The following is a 19,303-nucleotide window of genomic DNA, read 5'->3' on the forward strand; positions in this document are numbered from 1 at the left end:
TAAAGTAGAACACTTTCTCACTCCTCACGCTAAAATTACAATTGCCAGCACACACCTACTATCAACTCTCTTCTATGCCTCCCCCCTTTTTACAAACCTAAACAAGACAACCCTTAACAAACTTGCTTCTTGTTACAATCACATAGCTAGATTTTGCCACAAATTCCACCTTTAGAACGCACCACTGCACTAACTTGAAGCAACTAGGGTGGTTAGAGTTTTTCAACCAACTCAAAATGGCTCACCAGATACTGTATCACCCAGAGAAAACACCAGCTCTGAAAAACATCATTCACCCCTATATTAACCTGCAATCTTTACGCTCCTCCACTAAGATCTTAGCTCAAACTACCAAAGCCAATAATTCTGCTGGGGATTCTCTATTCTCAAACTTTGTAGGTAAAATGTGGAACTCCCTACCGACCATACTCACCTCAGAACCTTCACTCCTACAATTCAAAAAAAAGCTTAAACCCCATCTCAATACTCTCTGGCAATGTCCCTGCTCCAAACCTGATTAACCACTATCATTTACCCTTCTCTTACCTCACTATCCTTAACCGCTTTTTAACAAGGTGCCTCGCCTTTGTAACTGACCTATGTTTTTTTTTTATATGCTGCTGTTATTTTTTTCCCAAGATGTGATGTATCTTTATATTGTATTTAGATCTTAACTATCTTCCTTTTTTGCATTAACAATGTTCATATGTCTGTTATGTACCTGGAGCTTTTCTCCCCGGACCTCCGCTGAAAATGGACATGTATCCAGTCGGACTCTCCCGGTTAACAAATGTAAAATAAATAAATAAATAAATAAATTTTGTCATCAAAGACTAATCACTTACTGATTTTACAAACCATCATGGAACAATCTCATAATAACCTTATAGCTCATCAAGGACTAACCAAATAGTGATGCTATGAATCATCAATGATTAATCTCACACTGATTTCCCAAATCATCATGGACTAATCAAAATCCAGTTTAGAAAACACAACGGACTAATCCTAAACTGATTATCTGCCTGTACCTTTACCTTGGTACATGAGTTTTATTTTAACTGTGACATTATAAATCATTGGAAGCTGAAATATACCTTCGGTACTATACATCTGGTGCTGCAGGAACTGTACCACGATACATCTAAAGATATCAGTACTGGTGATCTGGAAACTATTGTTTGTTCTTTGTGTGACATGTGCACTTATATGTTCACATGTATCTACACATGCTACTCTTTTTATGAAGCAAATAAACACAAAAGAGGGCTGATTCTCTCACCTGGATAGCAGAGATCTTCTGTTCTTCTTTGGTTTGGCTTTCTTTTAGTTCCATAATGCTTAATTGTAGAAAAGATGCTGCAGCTTTCAGTTCATCCTAGATTTAAGAAAGAATATTGAGTATTTAGAACAACAAGTTTTACATATAAAATGGTAGATCTTGCATGCCCCATCCCAAATTTTTTGATGGGTAAAGGGATAGTTCTAGTACTATTTATTTGTGCTTTGTATTATTTGATTCTGGCCTGTGCTTGCAGCTATGTTGTGACTTTCATATCATGCTTTAGCTTTGATTGGGGGGAAGTGCCTTCAGTAAATTTCAAAGATGGTAACCAGATTTCATCTCAAATTCTAGCTGTACTCACATCCCTTAATTTGAGCCCTTCATTAATTTAGCCTTTGCATTTGATCCTCAGATAAAAGTAGCCATTTTTAGGAATTGTATATCCTGCTCTGACCTGGTGCTTCCTCTTTAGAAAATACTCTTTCCAGTCTTCTCATTCTAGTTTATTATTCCATGATTTAGTGTTGGTATGATGTAACTTGCAAACAATGATTTCTTCATTTCTGATTTTTTAGATTTTACAATTCTTCGTATGTAGTCTATAGTTGTATAACTATCAATAACCAATTAGATGATATGATAAGAAAAACTCAAGGCTGGGTTAACCCAAACACCAGGTCCTTAAATGAATCTATAATTTCAGTCATTGTGTGTTCTAGTAAATATTTCATAGGATCACAGCAGATTAATAAGCTATAAACCCGGAGATCATTTCACGCCTAGCCATTTCATCCCCATGTAATACCATAGAAATGTTAGTTAATACCCAAAATTGTATTTAGTAATGGCTGACCATGTCCAGAAGGGCTGTGGGCACTATTCCTGGTAAGAATTTATAGTGCTTCATCCACTCATCCAGATGATTCCTCTTGAACAGTTTCACAGAGGTGCTCTGTTTCACCTGAATAGGTAGCCTATTCCAATGATACGGCAGTCACTGGGAGATAAATCTGTCCCTCTTGCATGTCCTATTTAAATTGCAGGCCATATTTAGATCCCTGGAAGGGGTAGCTCTAGTCACATTTGATTTACACATATGTAGCAAGTTGATTAGGTTTGGGTTCAAGATTGCTCTGTAAGCCAGGTATAAGTCTTCCCTAAGAATATGGTCTCTCCAATTTCTGCAAGTGTTTTGTATGGTACATGCTGAAGGGGGTGTTATACTCAATTATAAGCTGGATTAATACTGAGTATAGAGGGGGATATAACCTCTTTTGCTCTCGAGGCAATGCCTTTACTAATCAAGTGTGCTATGTAGAAAGCCCTTCTTACTACAGTAGACACACAGTGTTCGATGTTAAGGTTGCAGTCAATTTGTGATCCTAGGTCCCTTACCACTTCATGGGTACTTAGGGTATTATTGTTGATTTGATAGTGTGAAAGGTCATTGTTTGTGCTGAAAGGAATGATGATGCATTTTTTTGCATTCAGTTTGAGACCATGTCTAAGACGCCAGTTGTCAGTTTGCAAAAGACCCTCCTAGAATATACTGTCATCATTTGGTAATTCAATAATTTCACGCAGTTTGCAAACTGGGTGCAGTTCAATCTATGTCTTCCAAATCTCATATGCTTAGTATTTAAAGTATTTAGCGGCACATTATTCTCCTGTGGTCAAATGGTCAATTTAGTCAAGTTCCTTTGCAAGCATGCCTTGTCTGTAACAGATGTATTAACTTACCCTCATTCAAGTTGTCTTCATACAGACTATATAACATTTTAGATGAATAAGATAGAGCTGAAAGATTCAACAGAAACAAGTATAGGCCTGCGACATAGCCTTGTGGGATACCCTGAAAGTAAACCTAGAATTTCACCTGTCAACTGCTGTACAATACTTACTGTCTCCTATTTGTATGCCATGCAGCTAGCCATCTTATCGATATTATATTATATTAATACCTAGTTCTAATTTATTGGTCAGTATTTTGTATATGACCATATCAAAGACTGAAGATAAGTGTATATACGTTAAATGCCAGCAATTTTTTTATTTACAGCTGTTATTATATTAATATATAGGATCATATTACAGGGGGTTATGGATCTTTCAGCATATGAATGCATGATATATGGTTTCAGACCCAACTTTTCCAGTTCTGATAATAATGTATCCAAACTAACTGGCTCCATTATTTTTCACAAAAGAAAGTAAACTTACAGATCTATACAATGTAGCTCAGTATAACATTTTACCCATGTATCATAATGTTACTGTATGGGTCTGGTTGTGTCTGAAAGTGATCCTTGGAGCATATGTTCAAAAGTTCATACGTAGGTACTAGTCTAGCTGCCCTTGTGGGACATTTTATGACAAGTCAATTTCCATTTTGCACTCAAAATAACCTATCCCATTCAGTTATGCATTGGCCTTACCCATCCCATGGTTGATAATAAGATATTACCTTAATGAGAATAAATGGAATCATACCACAGATAATTTGAGGGGAGCCATGCATGGGATAAAGCATTTAGGAGCTGCTTCTGTCCATTATCTGTACAAGGGTCATTCCTTGGGTAAATTTTCTACTACTGCTCTACTACACTTTACTAATGTAATAAATCAACATAGAAACAATAGTTTCCTTGTGGCCACCATGTTCTTAGACCTGTCAAAGGCATGTGTTCTCATACCAGCAACTGCTCATTCAGCTTTCCTCAATAGGACTTTCACAAAATTCCATGTCATGGTTACTTAGTTGCCTGAAGGCAACAAGCTGTTAAATGGCAACAAACCTGCTCATCCTTTCAACCACTTACTATAGGTGTCCCTTAGAGCTCTATCCTGGGTCCTCTCCTATTTAATACATTTATTAATAACCTCCACACCTACACTCACCATGCTAATTTAGTTCAGTATGCAGATGGCTAAACATTGATATATGCAGCCTCAACAATAAATAACCTGGCTCAAAAAATCAAGCCTCCTACACAGCCCCAAGAAAACTAAGGCATAGGTCTCAACCTTTTCAGAAGCAAATGTGGAACACAGACCCTAACAATGTGTGACAAACGGTCAAAACGTGGAACCCTTTTTTTGCACTGCGTGAAAATGCACCATTTCCATGGTGCCTGGTTGAAGTAGGCTTTTTGCCAAAAATATTAAGTTAGCAAATACTGTACATTTGTTAAGATTCAATAAGACACATGTCAATAAATAGTTAACAGAAACCATTGATAAAATGCAATATACTCAGTAGAAAATAATTACACAACAATATTCAAGGGCTCATTAGCACCTGCTTTTCCAACCCCTTCATATCCTCTCCCAACTAAAAAAGGTAACTCATCCAATAAGGGACATCAGAAATGTTTAAAATATTGCTGCCATGACAGAATAAGCAAATGTGAATTAATATACACTTTCTGAAATAAAAGCAGTCTATAATTATTTACTAAATGTAATGCACCACCTTTTCTACAAACGTAACCAGCCCAGCTCTCAAAGAATCAGGGACAAATCCAGAAATAATCAGGGGACACTTAGTATCTTGACACATTGAGAGAAGAGAGAATGTGAACAGAGAATTGCTCTAAAAAAAACTTAGCAAGCTGCTTAAATAACTGAATTTAACATGCATTTTCCTGAAGGACATGAAGTCTATGTCAGACTTTTAATATTCAGTAATTTGCCAGAAAACCACAAATGTTATGAGCAACAGACCAAAAGGCAAGAATCTGGACACTCTGCAAAAATCTAACTCCAACCTTGTCTGAAACAAAGTTTAATCAGTCCTGCACTCTCCGCCACTTACCTCAGCCCAGTAAGGGAACAAAGCATCTGCAGCTCCAAGTTCAGCAGTCCACATCCTCCAAATGTTATCAAGAATTAAAAAAATAAATCATCCCAGCAACAGCAGCACCACCACGACCATCCCAATTCCCAAATCAAGTAAAGCTAATTGTAGTCCTTTGCCCTAAGGTAAGTACAGCCAAAACTGTACCTGATGAAATGCACTTCCACATCAACTCCCATTCAGCAGGTGCCTCCCTGTCCAGTCTCTGTACCCCATCCCTCTTACCCACGATCATAACAAATGAACTGCATGAAGCTTCAAACAGTCTGGTAACAAGAGGATATTGTGCATTCAGAAAAAAACAGCCGTAACTCTCAATGTGTTCTTTTCTGCACCCTGCAATATCCTTTTTGAAACTATTGCAGTGGTGCGAAAACTAGTACTGGCACGCGATTGGCCGCATTTTGTGCCTCCCTAATGGCTCCCTTTGCAACAGAACATATGCTTGATTGGCTTGTATGATGCAATGCCGATTGGCTTTAATTGCGGTACACAAGCCAGTCAAAAATTGTAAAGCAGAGCTACCACTGTTCAAAGCGGAACTGCGGAACAGTGAGTTAAATTGATACCAAATGCGGAGCATTCCACACAATCCAGGGCACTTGGCTGCCCAGAACTAAGGTAATGCATTTTTACCTCAAAAAGTTGCCAAAATCAAAAACAATCTTTCACCATAAAGTCTGCAAATAATACTGTCATTAAAACTGCAATTCACAGTAAACTTCTAGGCATTATAATAGATGACAGTCTCAAATATGACCAGCATATACTGCATGCCACTAAATCTACACACCAGAGAGTAAGCTCCTTTTTATAAAATTAAAAAATTCCTTACAGATACTGCAAGAAAAACCTCTAGCCACCAATTTCTTACTGCCAATCACTCCTATCCTAACAAACTTAAACAATACTCAAAGAAAGAGACTCACCTCCTGCTACAATAAAATAGCTAAATTTGCCACCAATATCCCATATAGGACCCACCACTGTCACAGCTTAAAGCAATTCAACGGGTTTGAACTACTCAACTACCTAACATATTCACAATTAACTACAGCACACAAACTCTTTCATCATCCAGAAAATGTTCTGCACTAAAAATCATATTACTGCCCAAATGTCCAGCAAGGAGTCCTCCATTCTAGTAACAATTTTTTACTACTCACAAATACGTCAAATAATGTCACAGGAGACTAGCTCTGCTCCCAATATGTTGCTAAATTCTGGAATAGTATCCCCACACAAATAAAACTCTCCAACAAGCTCAATAGTTTTAAACCCCTTCTTAAGCAACACCTTAACTGATCTTGGTCCTGCACATGCTCATCACTAAGTGTTCTCACTGTACAATACTCTGCAAATACTCTCCTTAGACAGAATACTCTCAACCTCTCACTGAAATGACAAAACAATTGTTATACATAACTACTGCCTGTACAATCCACTAAGCTGCATGTGGGCTTTTTCTATAGTAACTTCTACCTCTGAAAAGTCTTAGAGTGTATACATTTAACTATTTTTATGGGTAAAATGTATTATTTAACTGAAACTAAGCACAATGCAATGTGAACAAATGGAGCTTTGCTCCCAGGGCCTTTGCTGAAAATGGATGTTAACCAGACAGGCTTTTCCTGTAAACAAAAATAAATAAATAAATACATAAATAAATAAAGGGGGTATTATACTCATTGACTGGCCTAATGAGGTCTAAATAAAGTGAGTCAATGACATCCTTAGATCAATACACAGACCCTTTGTTTATGAGCTGTGCTATATAGAAGGACTTTCATACAACAATGGACACAAGTTGAACCCAAATCCCAAACAACTAGGTCAACTCTTAGGGACATATTGTCAATGTGGTAGTTTCTTGGGGTAGATGACTTACCAAATGATATAATAGTGCATTTTTTGGCTTTTAGTTTCAGTCCATGATTTTGGGACAAACTTTCTTGCAGGATGGCCAAAATATTTGGGGATTCAATGACTACTCCCAGCTTGCAATAATCTGCTAACTTAGTCAGCCAGAACCCTTTGGTATTGTCTTTTACTTCAGAAAAGTAGATGCCAAACAGAAGAGGTCCCAGCACAGAACCATGGGGGACTCCACTGGTGACTGAACTCTTTGTGGAGGTAGCTTTCCCTATGTTGATTTCATGCATATTATGTGTGAGCAATTTGGCAATCAAGCAGGTGACATAGAAATTTATTCCCAATAACTTCCCTTCTTTGCCTGAGTGGGGAATTGTACCAAACGCTTTAGCCAGGTCAAGGAATGCAGTGTGTACCATTTTGCCTTCATCCGTGCTTTTGGTGACCTTTTCAAAAAAGTCCACCAGGTTGAGTAAGAATGAACTGTCCTTTATGAATCCAAACTAATTTATTAGTTCCATGATAATTCTTTCCATGGCTTTGCATATGATGCTGGTTAGACTTATGGGTCTATAGTTTCCTGTGGCTGTGGAAGATCCTCCCTTATGTAAGGGAATAACTTTAGCTGTTCTCCACTCGTTTGGTACAAAACCTGTATGGAAGCTGACACTGAACAGTGTTGTCAGGGGTGTGGCTAAATCATGCTTCCTGCTACTTAAGATGCACCTAAGGATATTGTCAGGACTCATAAAGGCAGTATTTTTAGCTTTTAATAGCACTTTTAGCACTTGGTCTGGTTTGATAGCTGAAAGTGAACTGGTTTTAAGTATATCTTGAGGGACAGACAGTGGGGCGGACAGAGTAGGTTAAAGTTGAAGATAAATTTATTGACCATAGGTTTGCTATATCTTTAGTCACAGTGTAAGCAACATTGTTCACAATCAGCTCAGCATATCACTGCATCGTGCTTTTGAGATTACGGATATAATTAAAAAAGGCCTTGTGATTGTTTTTGGCTTGGGTAGCTAATCCTTAAACTTGGCATTGGTGGATTTTATTAAGCTCCTGAGTTGTTTGTTTATTTCAAGGGCAAGGGCTCTAACATTTTGGAAATTAGTCTTGTAACTTTTGGTAAAAATTATTTTCCTGTTATTATAAAGCTTGTTGATATTATGGTTCCACTATGTGGGTTTGTTTGTTGGGTTTGCCCTGAAATTGTTCCTGCGAGGTACAGCTGCATCTATGCAGCTGTTTTCATGTTGGCATAGAGTGGTTGTGTATGCTTCCATGTATTCAGTGGAGTTAACTGGGTTTGATGGGGATTTGAAGCTTGCCAAAATATCACATAGGAGTAGGGAGTTTGTCTTAAAGAAATTTCTAAAGGTACCTTGGGGGAAGGGATATCCAGTTTCAATTTTATTTAGAAGGAGACTTGCTTTATGGTCAGACCTAACAACCGATAAATATACGCAAAGGATGGTGCAAGATGCTCCCATATTATTTATTTAACATTTGTTAACTGGGAAAGTCTGACTTGGAATGAAGCCAATTTTCAGTGGAGGCCTGGGGGAGAAATGCTCTAGATGCATGTCTTTGTAACATGAGAGGAAAACAGAGCAAACCCAGATGAATGCAGGGAAGACATGCAGACTCCACACAGAAGGCACCCCAGCTGAGAATCGAACCAGAGAACCTCTTGCTGTGAGGTGACAATGCCACCACTGCACTGTCCGAGAAAAGATCCATAACGTTATTCCCCCTAGTCAGTACTCTGACAAATTGTTCCAGTGCATTTGTATTGAAAAAGTCCAGGAATCTCTGTGCTTGTGCACTAGTGATAATGTAGGTTTCACAGACTATAGCTGGATAGTTTATTTCAACTAGGAAAATTGTATTGGGTTTATTAATGAGTGATTCTAGTTCCTATAGATAGGCTTTCTGGTTTTCTTGTGTCATACGAGGAGTTCTACAGCTAGCTAATATATGGTACAGGATGTTTCTGATGGTTATTTGGACATGAAGACACTCTAATTCATCATGCTACTGTACCAGCTTTAATGCAAGTCTCTCTTGGTTGAAGACTGATACACCTCCACATTTTTTCCTCCTCTTGCAGTAGTGGTCTAAACATGAGGAAGACATTTTAGCCCTGCACAGTCGGAGTGCTCTCCATTATTTTAAACCATGTCTCAGTCACTGCACAGATGTCAATGTCCCCCAGTGTAAGAAGGACTTGTAGGGAGTGGAGTTTCTTGTTTAGGTATGTAGGGAGTGGAGTTTCTTGTTTAGGCTCCTAGCATTGATCAGTAACATCTTCATATTTTCCTTTGTTTGTTTTGTTATGTTGGTAGGTTTATCAGGTTGAATGGTAAAAATCCAAAGTCAGTAGGTACAAAACAGCAAAATCAGACAAGCGCTTTCGCTTGGAAAATGCCAAGCTTTTTCAAGTCAAAAACAGTTGCCTGCAGTGAGGCAACTGTTTAAATGAGGATGTTAATTAGTCACATGTTTGGTTAGAGCTGAGTTGCATTAAGAAACAATTGAGACTGTTTTGAGCAAATGAACAGCCAAATAATAAAATGAAACATTAAAATGTGCATAGGTTAAATTGACACTTACGACATTGAAAAGAAAAAGGAAAGCAACGCTTTTTTCAAACACTCACTTACATGTCCCAATTACAAGTTGTCTTTCATGATCCTTGAACAAGTGAACCCTAACATTAGAGGAGGGGACTGGGAATCGACCTTGGAATACAGGGAGCTTGTCTGGCAACTCAAGCTAGATGCAGGCAGGCCCCCGGGGTTAAATGGCACACTTAGTATAGGCTCGGTTCTGAAGCTCAGAAGGGCTAGATTATAGCATGTCTCATCCTATTTTCACTATTTTTCAACACTGTTTTTTTTGCCCATTGAACACACTTGCCCCAAGTCACCAAGTAGTGCAAATTCATATGCATCACAACATCTATTTTTAAGGCTAACATAACAGCACTACATTGATTCTCATATTACACAGGACTGCTGACTTCAAACTCACTTGGATTACACACAGCTTTTTTTAAACTTCCACTTGTATTTGTATTTGTATTTCTATCCAAACCTTTTGGACAAGCAAAGTTTTTAATTTCATCATAACACTCACTTGGTTTACCAGTCATGTATAAACAATGCAATGTCAATTTAACCTATGCACATTTTAATGTTTCATTTTATTATTTGGCTGTTCATTTGCTCAAAACAGTCTCAATTGTTTCTTAATGCAACTCAGCTCTAACCAAACATGTGACTAATTAACATCCTCATTTAAACAGTTGCCTCACTGCAGGCAACTGTTTTTGACTTGAAAAAGCTTGGCATTTTCCAAGCGAAAGCGCTTGTCTGATTTTTGCTGTTTTGTACCTACTGACTTTGGATTTTTACCATTTGGTCTGATTTTGCTGCTTTGTACCAACTGTCTTTGGATTTTTACCACTTGGCAACTAATAAAGGACTTACCTTTTTTACGAACTATTGTCTTCACTTTGCGGTTCTGGAACTACTCTTCTTGGTGTTATCAGTTTTGCTCTTATTTTTCTTCAAAGGTTTATCAGGTTGGCATTGCCAAAAAAAGGAACTATGGGGGTGGAGAATGTCTTTGCTAATAACTGAAATCCTAGATGGTACTGATGCAGGTCATCTCTGGTAAAGCAGCATAGTCTGTTGATCATGTCCTCACAGGCTGAAAAATATCAGAACCCCTTTGAATGACACAAAAAACTAAGCCAATTACTATTTTTTTCTCATATTGTGGCATTGACATTGAAGAATGTTCACTCTTTTCCTCTCCTCCAAGCCCCCCAAACTAGGCAGCACTGCACAGGCCAAGATTTTTCCATCCTTATCCCCAAACTATGGAAATCTCTCCCTTCTTTTCTTAATGATCACTCCTCTTGCCCCACTTTCTCTTTACAAATAAGAGCACTTTTCAATACTCTATGAAAATGCAACTGTTATCTCTCTGATCTCATAACTTAACCTCGTCATTCCCTCCTTCTGTCTACATACCTTGCCCTGACTCTATTTTTGATTGTGATTCTTTCAGCATACCAACTCTGATGTCCCTCTATAATGCATCTCTAAACTGTGTTTTTTCAGTCACTCTATATATAATGTCATTTATCTGTTGTTGCCTTTATACCATCAAGCCAACTAGGATATTCACTTTGCATATAATATATGTATAGGCTGCATTTTGTCATTCCCTCTATAAAAATGTCATATTTCTATTGTATTTTCCCCAAAGCTGAGACTGGAACTGGTCCGACAGGATCAGCGCTCTACCACGGTTAATAAATTCAAAATAAAAACGTAGAATGCTGCTCAATGCTGGGCTCATACCTGCTATGTACCCATAGTTTGAGAGCTCCATCATGTCTCTCTTCATATAGTTCAGGATCAATTAATTTATTTTGGTAACAAATGAAAATCATTCTTTAGACAGCATATACTTCTTTGAGGTAAGTATGAACACTATAAATTCCTGACAGTGATTGTGAAGGTAATATTTCACATAAATGGCAGTTTGTTTTTCCCTAGTTAAAGTGGCACTGATTTAAAGAAACATTCTGATACTGCTTACCTTAACATGACAGAAAATATATTCCTTAACATTAGGTATAAATGACTTAGAATGCTTCTATTTTTAATTATTTAGTATACTGACTAGGTAACTGGACTCCCTCTAAGGAACTGTTTCTGCTTCTACACACACATTACAGAACATACAATAAGTCAGAAATGACTACATATTACAGTAAATACAGTCTACATTAGATTAAATTGAACATGAACTTGGTAGACACATACAATAAGAACACTGCAGCTGTACGTAAATGAAAAAAAAAAAAAAGAATAGCAGTCCCTGTTGTTTAAAGTCAGGGAATCACTATTTAGTATGCTAGATTCAAACTTCAAACCACCTAGCAACTATATGAATACACAGACAGGCAACTGATGCAAAAATCACTGTAATGGAATGCAACATACACATCGTGATTCTTTTTGTCAAACAGAACACCCCTTGCAATGGTTCAATACCTGAACAGATACTCAAATTCTCAAACACATATTTCTGGAAAGAGTAAAGTTCAAAAGCCTGATTCAAGAACTGCAGAGATGAAAATGTTTCCTTAGTTTATTTACACTTCAAGTTACCTGAAACATGCCGACTGCTTCCTGTACAGGTAGGAAGGTGTGCCCTGTATGTTCAGATGATAACATGCAGATATAACATATAGGACTCCCATCTTGCTGACAGAACAGTTTCAGTGCTTCTCCATGTTCCAAACATTCACGAGACCCCAATGCACAGTGGCCTTTCTGCTCCTTCTGTAGTTTACCGGCATTCTTACCTGGCTGTGACCTCGATGCTTTCTCTACCAGCTTGCATAACACTTTGTTTACAGCATATATCTTGGATGTGAATTCCTCTCTGCACACTGGGCAGAAGAGATTTTTCTCTTTCTCCCAGAATTTATCTATACAGGATTTGCAGAAGTTATGTCCACATTGCAGAATTACAGGCTCTATAAACAAATCCAAACAAACAGAGCAAAAGAAATCCTCATCTGGATCATCAGGCATTTTTGCAGAGGCCATCTCTTCGGTACTCTGCTTTTTGCTTTCACTTTCATTTCCCCAAGTTACTGCACTTCACTTTGTGTTACAGATCATGTGATATGCAGTACTTTTTTGACTAAATATGAATGCTATAAATTCCCAGCAGTGCTTGTGAAGAGACTGGTTCACAGAAATGGCAGTCTATGTTGCCCTAGTTAAAGTGCCACTGATTCAAAGAAACATTTGAGTACTGTTTACCTTAACATGACATTTTCTTAAAGTGGAATTGTATATTAATTTAAAAAAATCAGTTGTTCTTGGGGAGTGGTATAACCTTTTTGTAAGATTTAAGTCCATTTAAGACCATTGCCCTTTAGCTGTCAATCACCTTGGATAAACATAACTAACTATATTAGCATTCCAAAATGTCACTGTATTCCCTCATTAGAGCCATTTGATTAGACACTTCCACCAGTCAATAATCTTTGTTTTGTTCCACTTTGATTTGCTGTGTGTCTGTCTGTCTCATACCTCTCAACCTCTTAATGCAAGAAATCTGGACATAGCTAAAAATAATGGGGGACAAAGGCTAAAAAAATAGGGGCATATTTTAAATATTACTCTTATAAACTTTAGAAAAGTTGCTAACATAGTGAGCTCGGTGTTAGTATGTATTTTCTGAAGGCTAAGAAGTCTGAAACTCAATGGTCTGTGATTATTTTATGACTTCAGTCTTTAATGGTTTTCCAGAAAAACACAAGTTTTAAGAGGATCAGAGCAAAAATATGATGCAAAATCTAGGCATTCTGCAAATCTCTGGTTAATTAGGAGGTGTTTGAACTTGAAACGAGTTGCTGCCTCTAGTAGACTGACTATTTTTTTTGTTTTTTGTTTTATCTGTGTTGACCAGGTTAGTCCCACTAGGCTAGTAGCCTCTTTTCAGGGAGACTCAATCCCAGTGGCGGCTGGTGACGACAAATTAAAGGAGGGCTGAGACAGCTGAATGAGTGGGCCAATGGGACGGGGTGTGACCAACTAGAAAGGGGTGGAGCTATGCTCAAAACCACAACAACTGGAACTTTAATTAAATACGCTGCCCTGGGTGCCAAGCAGTCATTACGAGAGTCCAATCAAGACAAAATGAAGTGTAGAAGAAAAAAATATTTCAATGCATTGGCTACATGACAGCTTACTTAATATCCAGATGGAAACATGTCGTGAGGCATATAAAAATAAATTACTTTTTAAATACATTAATTGAATGCCGGTCAAAATCAAGTATAAAAAAACAAGCAGCACTCAACTCAAACCACTACTCCTTGCACTGCAGTTCTAATTATAATTTTTATTCAGCTTTATAAGTTTACCAAGTAACAAGCTGAAAGTAGCAATTTCTGTGATACCCCCACTTGTAAAAATGTTTCTTATCCAAAAGACCTGCTGCCTGACACAGCTATCTACTTGTTTCATGGGGAAGACATGATCAAAGTAAAAAATGAATAGCACACAAGAAACAAGCTCAAGATAAATTGCTTAACGGATTCCTGCACAAGTTATGGGCCACACATGATAGATTGGCATTCTGTTTAGTTTACGGGTAAAGCCTGCAAAGATGACTGCAAGTCTCCAACAAAAGATGACTGCAAGTCTCCAACAAATGTAATGAGCTTCTGAAAATACTGTAATCCTGTCCTTTTATTACAAATACTGTGATATGCATTTCAATACCCAAGGCTTAAACATTATCTAGTTATGTAAATATTCTCTGCATGACAACAACGAAAAGGCTTTCAATGCTGGTAATTCTTTAACAGTATGCTTATTAAAGCTTACTTCCATCTTACAATCTCCGACAAGCTTACCTGATGTTCATTAAATCATTGCTACTTAAACAGAGCAACAGGGCACTGTGACAGCATGCATTCCATGAATAATAAGAAGCATAAATCAACAGTATAAAAATATGACAGAAAACCAGAACATTCTGCAAAATCAAGGACAGATGAAAAGCCACAGTCATACTTGTGGTCTACCTTGGATGGTGGGATGCTCTGCACACTTACACTGCATAACTGCTCCTTGCCTTCCTTGGGCACATCCAGAGCCACTACAATGGGGAGTGGGGTACAACAAGTATGTCACAATTTGAATTGTCTTTGGCTGACGGTAATGGCTCTGACACTCATACCTCTCAAAAGAAATCTGGACAAAGCCATACATAGAACTAGAAGTGGGACACAGGCCCACAAATAAGGACAATTTTTAAATATTGCTCTTATTAACTTAGATAATAGAGCAGTAGTAGGTCTTGCATTAGTACGAATTTTCTGAAGGGTAGGAAATCTGAAACTCAAATGTCTGCCATTACTTTGTAACTTCAATCTTTAATGACTTGCCACTAATTTGCCAGAAAACCACAATTTTATGAAAAAACAGACCAAAAATGTGATGCAAAAATATAAAGTTGCCACACAATACAGCTGGGAACCTATCAAAGAAAGGGACAACTTTTTAATATTAACACTGTTAACTTGAGCAGCTAACAAAATAAGAGCATCTACATGCATTTCTGAAATAAAAGTAATCTATAACTCTGATCACTACAGTTATATATAATTGTAAACCCTCCGCGTTTTCTTCAAAAATTGCCATTTTGAGGAGGGATTAGTAGGAGAGAGCAACATTTTGAGCCAAAATTGGGGACAATTGAGAGGTTTGGGTATTCCTAATTCTACAAAGCGATTTGCACGTACCTCTCAATCTCTTAATGCAGGAAATCTGGACAAGGCCAAATATATTGGGGGAACATACAAACACTACTAAAAATTGCTCTTGTATAAACTTAAGACAGTTGATAGAATAACAGATCTTGCATTAGCATGCATTTTTCTGAAGGTTATGACGTCTGAAACTCAATGTCTGTCATTTAGTGACTTCATTCCTAAATGATTTTCTAGAAAACCACAAATTTTATGAGAACAACCAAAAATAAGAAGCAAATATCTATTCATTCTGCATAAATATGGACAACTGAGAGGTATAGTTCAACCAGGGTTGTCTGAGTTTGCTACCCTCCCCCCCCCCTCACAAAATCATGGTCAAATGGAACCTCCTCCCTGCAGCCATTCCAATGTTCCATTCCTTGGTTATTTTGCCCCATTTACCATAAACACTGTAATGTGCATACTGCTTTACTTCTGCGATGATTTAGATTTCATTTGAAAGTTTTATTTCGCATTTTACAGCACAAACCCTAATAGATATCTGTTAAACAAAGCAATGCAATCTCACAATGAAAATAGACTTAGCAATGAAACTTCTCTGCCCTTGAAACCCGCATGCATTGAGACAGCATTGAAACCCACATTCAAAGAAAATACATTTTGCCAGTGGCAGATAAAGATTAACTTTGGGCTGTTTTCAAAATCATAGGCCCCTTGAACATGAAACATACACATGCTCTTTGATACACCTTCCTGACTGTATTACATTATATTCCTTGTACAATACAGTACAGTCGTTAGAGGGCATTTTAAATTTATTGTTTTCAACATTTTTCCAGTAAACAATGAAACAAAATGCATGCACCAATGACAAAACTGCCCAATTCAGAACATTTCCATCATAAAAAGTCTACTCATCCTTCTATAGTCCACCAGTATCGGTAAATATGCACAATCTCTGAAGTAGTAAAATCCACATTAAAGAAATCTGTAACTAATAAAGAGGTTGCTGCTAGCAAACAACTTTATATGTCATTGTTTCATCTACAAATAAAGCACCAGTTGCCCTTGAAGAATAAATTGCTTATGTTGCATGCATTAAAAAAATGATAAGCTAGTAATACCGCAACAGGGAGTGGATGGCAAACTGATAACAGGTTCATAGTTACTAGGTATCTTTGCCAAAAAGGACTGTAGCATCCACCCCCTTTACAACACAGTACAGTATCAGCAATACAATACCTACTGTGGGAGTAGAACCCACAGCCTTCTGCATCAAAAGCAAGTACACTACCTGTTGTGCTATTAACAATGCAAGCAGACTTAACACAAGCAGCACTAAACTTTTGTTCCCTGCAGCTGTCAGCTCCTTGTAAAATCTACTCGACACTCAGCTGTATCTCTGAACTTCTGTATCTCTGAACTTCGCAGCACAAGAAATCTGGAAAAAAAAACTAAATTTATTGCAGGGGGGGGGCAAAAGGCCAAAAACCAGGGACACATTTTAAACATTGCTTGTATAATGTTGGAAAGTTGCTAGAATAAAATGATGCGTTACCACCATACATTTCACTGCCACATCTTGAACCCAGGGGACCCTGTGCAAAACAGTCAGAGAAACATACCACTATGCCAAATCAGCTGAAACAGAGGAAGACAAACTTAAATGGCTACCATTTAGTGAATTCAGTTCTCACCATAACTGTCAACCTCTTAGCAAAAAAGACCTGAAAAAAGCCAATAATGTGCGAATACAGCTGCCAAACATATTCAGTGAACTCAGTTCTTACCATAGCTCTCAACCGTAGCACAAAATACCTGGATGAGGCCAATAATGGGGGAATACAGTCCCAAAAATATGGGTACATTTCAAATATCAATATAAAGGTATGCAGTGTGTACCACTTTGCATCCCAAATCTCTCCCTTCTTTTCTTAATGATCACTCCTCTTGCCCCACTTTCTCTTTACAAATAAGAGCACTTTTCAATACTCTATGAAAATGCAACTGTTATCTCTCTGATCTCATAACTTAACCTCGTCATTCCCTCCTTCTGTCTACATACCTTGCCCTGACTCTATTTTTGATTGTGATTCTTTCAGCATACCAACTCTGATGTCCCTCTATATTTAATGCATCTCTAAACTGTGTTTTTTCAGTCACTCTATATATAATGTCATTTATCTGTTGTTGCCTTTATACCATCAAGCCAACTAGGATATTCACTTTGCAAATAATATATGTATAGGCTGCATTTTGTCATTCCCTCTATAAAAATGTCATATTTCTATTGTATTTTCCCCAAAGCTGAGACTGGAACTGGTCCGACAGGATCAGCGCTCTACCACGGTTAATAAATTCAAAATAAAAACGTAGAATGCTGCTCAATGCTGGGCTCATACCCGCCATGTACCCATAGTTTGAGAGCTCCATCATGTCTCTCTTCATATAGTTCAGGATCAATTAATTTATTTTGGTAGCAAATGAAAATCATTCTTTAGACAGCATATACTTCTTTGAGGTAAGTATGAACACTATAAATTCCTGACAGTGATTGTGAAGGTAATATTTCACATAAATGGCAGTTTGTTTTTCCCTAGTTAAAGTGGCACTGATTTAAAGAAACATTCTGATACTGCTTACCTTAACATGACAGAAAATATATTCCTTAACATTAGGTATAAATGACTTAGAATGCTTCTATTTTTAATTATTTAGTATACTGACTAGGTAACTGGACTCCCTCTAAGGAACTGTTTCTGCTTCTACACACACATTACAGAACATACAATAAGTCAGAAATGACTACATATTACAGTAAATACAGTCTACATTAGATTAAATTGAACATGTACTTGGTAGACACATACAGTAAGAAGACTGCAGCTGTACGTAAATGAAAAAAAAAAGAATAGCAGTCCCTGTTGTTTAAAGTCAGGGAATCACTATTTAGTATGCTAGATTCAAACTTCAAACCACCTAGCAACTATATGAATACACAGACAGGCAACTGATGCAAAAATCACTGTAATGGAATGCAACATACACATCGTGATTCTTTTTGTCAAACAGAACACCCCTTGCAATGGTTCAATACCTGAACAGATACTCAAATTCTCAAACACATATTTCTGGAAAGAGTAAAGTTCAAAAGCCTGATTCAAGAACTGCAGAGATGAAAATGTGTCCTTAGTTTATTTACACTCCAAGTTACCTGAAACATGCCGACTGCTTCCTGTACAGGTAGGAAGGTGTGTCCTGTATGTTCAGATGATAACATGCAGATATAACATATAGGACTCCCATCTTGCTGACAGAACAGTTTCAGTGCTTCTCCATGTTCCAAACATTCATGAGACTGCAATGCACAGTGGCCTTTCTGCTCCTTCTGTAGTTTACCGGCATTCTTACCTGGCTGTGACCTCGATGCTTTCTCTACCAGCTTGCATAACACTTTGTTTACAGCATATATCCTGGATGTGAATTCCTCTCTGCACACTGGGCAGAAGAGATTTTTCTCTTTCTCCCAGAATTTATCTATACAGGATTTGCAGAAGTTATGTCCACATTGTAGAATTACAGGCTCTATAAACAAATCCAAACAAACAGAGCAAAAGAAATCCTCATCTGGATTATCAGTCATATTTGCAGAGGCCATCTCTTCGGTACTCTGCTTTTTGCTTTCACTTTCATTTACCCAAGTTACTGCACTTCACTTTGTGTTACAGATCATGTGATATGCAGTACTTTTTTGACTAAGTATGAATGCTATAAATTCCCAGCAGTGCTTGTGAAGAGACTGGTTCACAGAAATGGCAGTCTGTGTTGCCCTAGTTAAAGTGCCACTGATTCAAAGAAACATTTGAGCACTGTTTACCTTAACATGACATTTTCTTAAAGTGGAATTGTATATTAATTAAAAAAAAATCAGTTGTTCTTGGGGAGAGGTATAACCTTTTTGTAAGAT

At 37.5% G+C, this 19,303-nt stretch overlaps 1 protein-coding gene across 3 annotated transcripts in view; it reads right to left on the reverse strand.

Moving 5' to 3' along the window:
- Window positions 1-19,028, reverse strand: part of LOC122800830 (zinc-binding protein A33-like) — a 287,666-nt gene extending 268,638 nt beyond the window's left edge. For 2 of the 3 annotated variants that reach the window (XM_044070127.1, XM_044070125.1), the window contains exons 1-2: window positions 12,209-12,687; window positions 1,283-1,378 (exon numbers count right to left, since the gene is read on the reverse strand). In XM_044070127.1, coding sequence (XP_043926062.1) covers window positions 1,283-1,378; window positions 12,209-12,652 — 540 coding nt within the window. In that variant the 5' untranslated portion in view covers window positions 12,653-12,687. Of the gene's footprint in view, window positions 1-1,282; window positions 1,379-12,208; window positions 12,688-18,550 lie in introns of those variants that run through there. The other variant, XM_044070126.1, reaches the window with a different exon arrangement.
- Between the last annotated feature and the right edge of the window lie 275 nt (window positions 19,029-19,303).

Source organism: Protopterus annectens, chromosome 4.part1, assembly GCF_019279795.1.
Source record: "Protopterus annectens isolate FY-2018-M chromosome 4.part1, PAN1.0, whole genome shotgun sequence".
NCBI classification, from domain to species: domain Eukaryota; kingdom Metazoa; phylum Chordata; order Ceratodontiformes; family Protopteridae; genus Protopterus; species Protopterus annectens.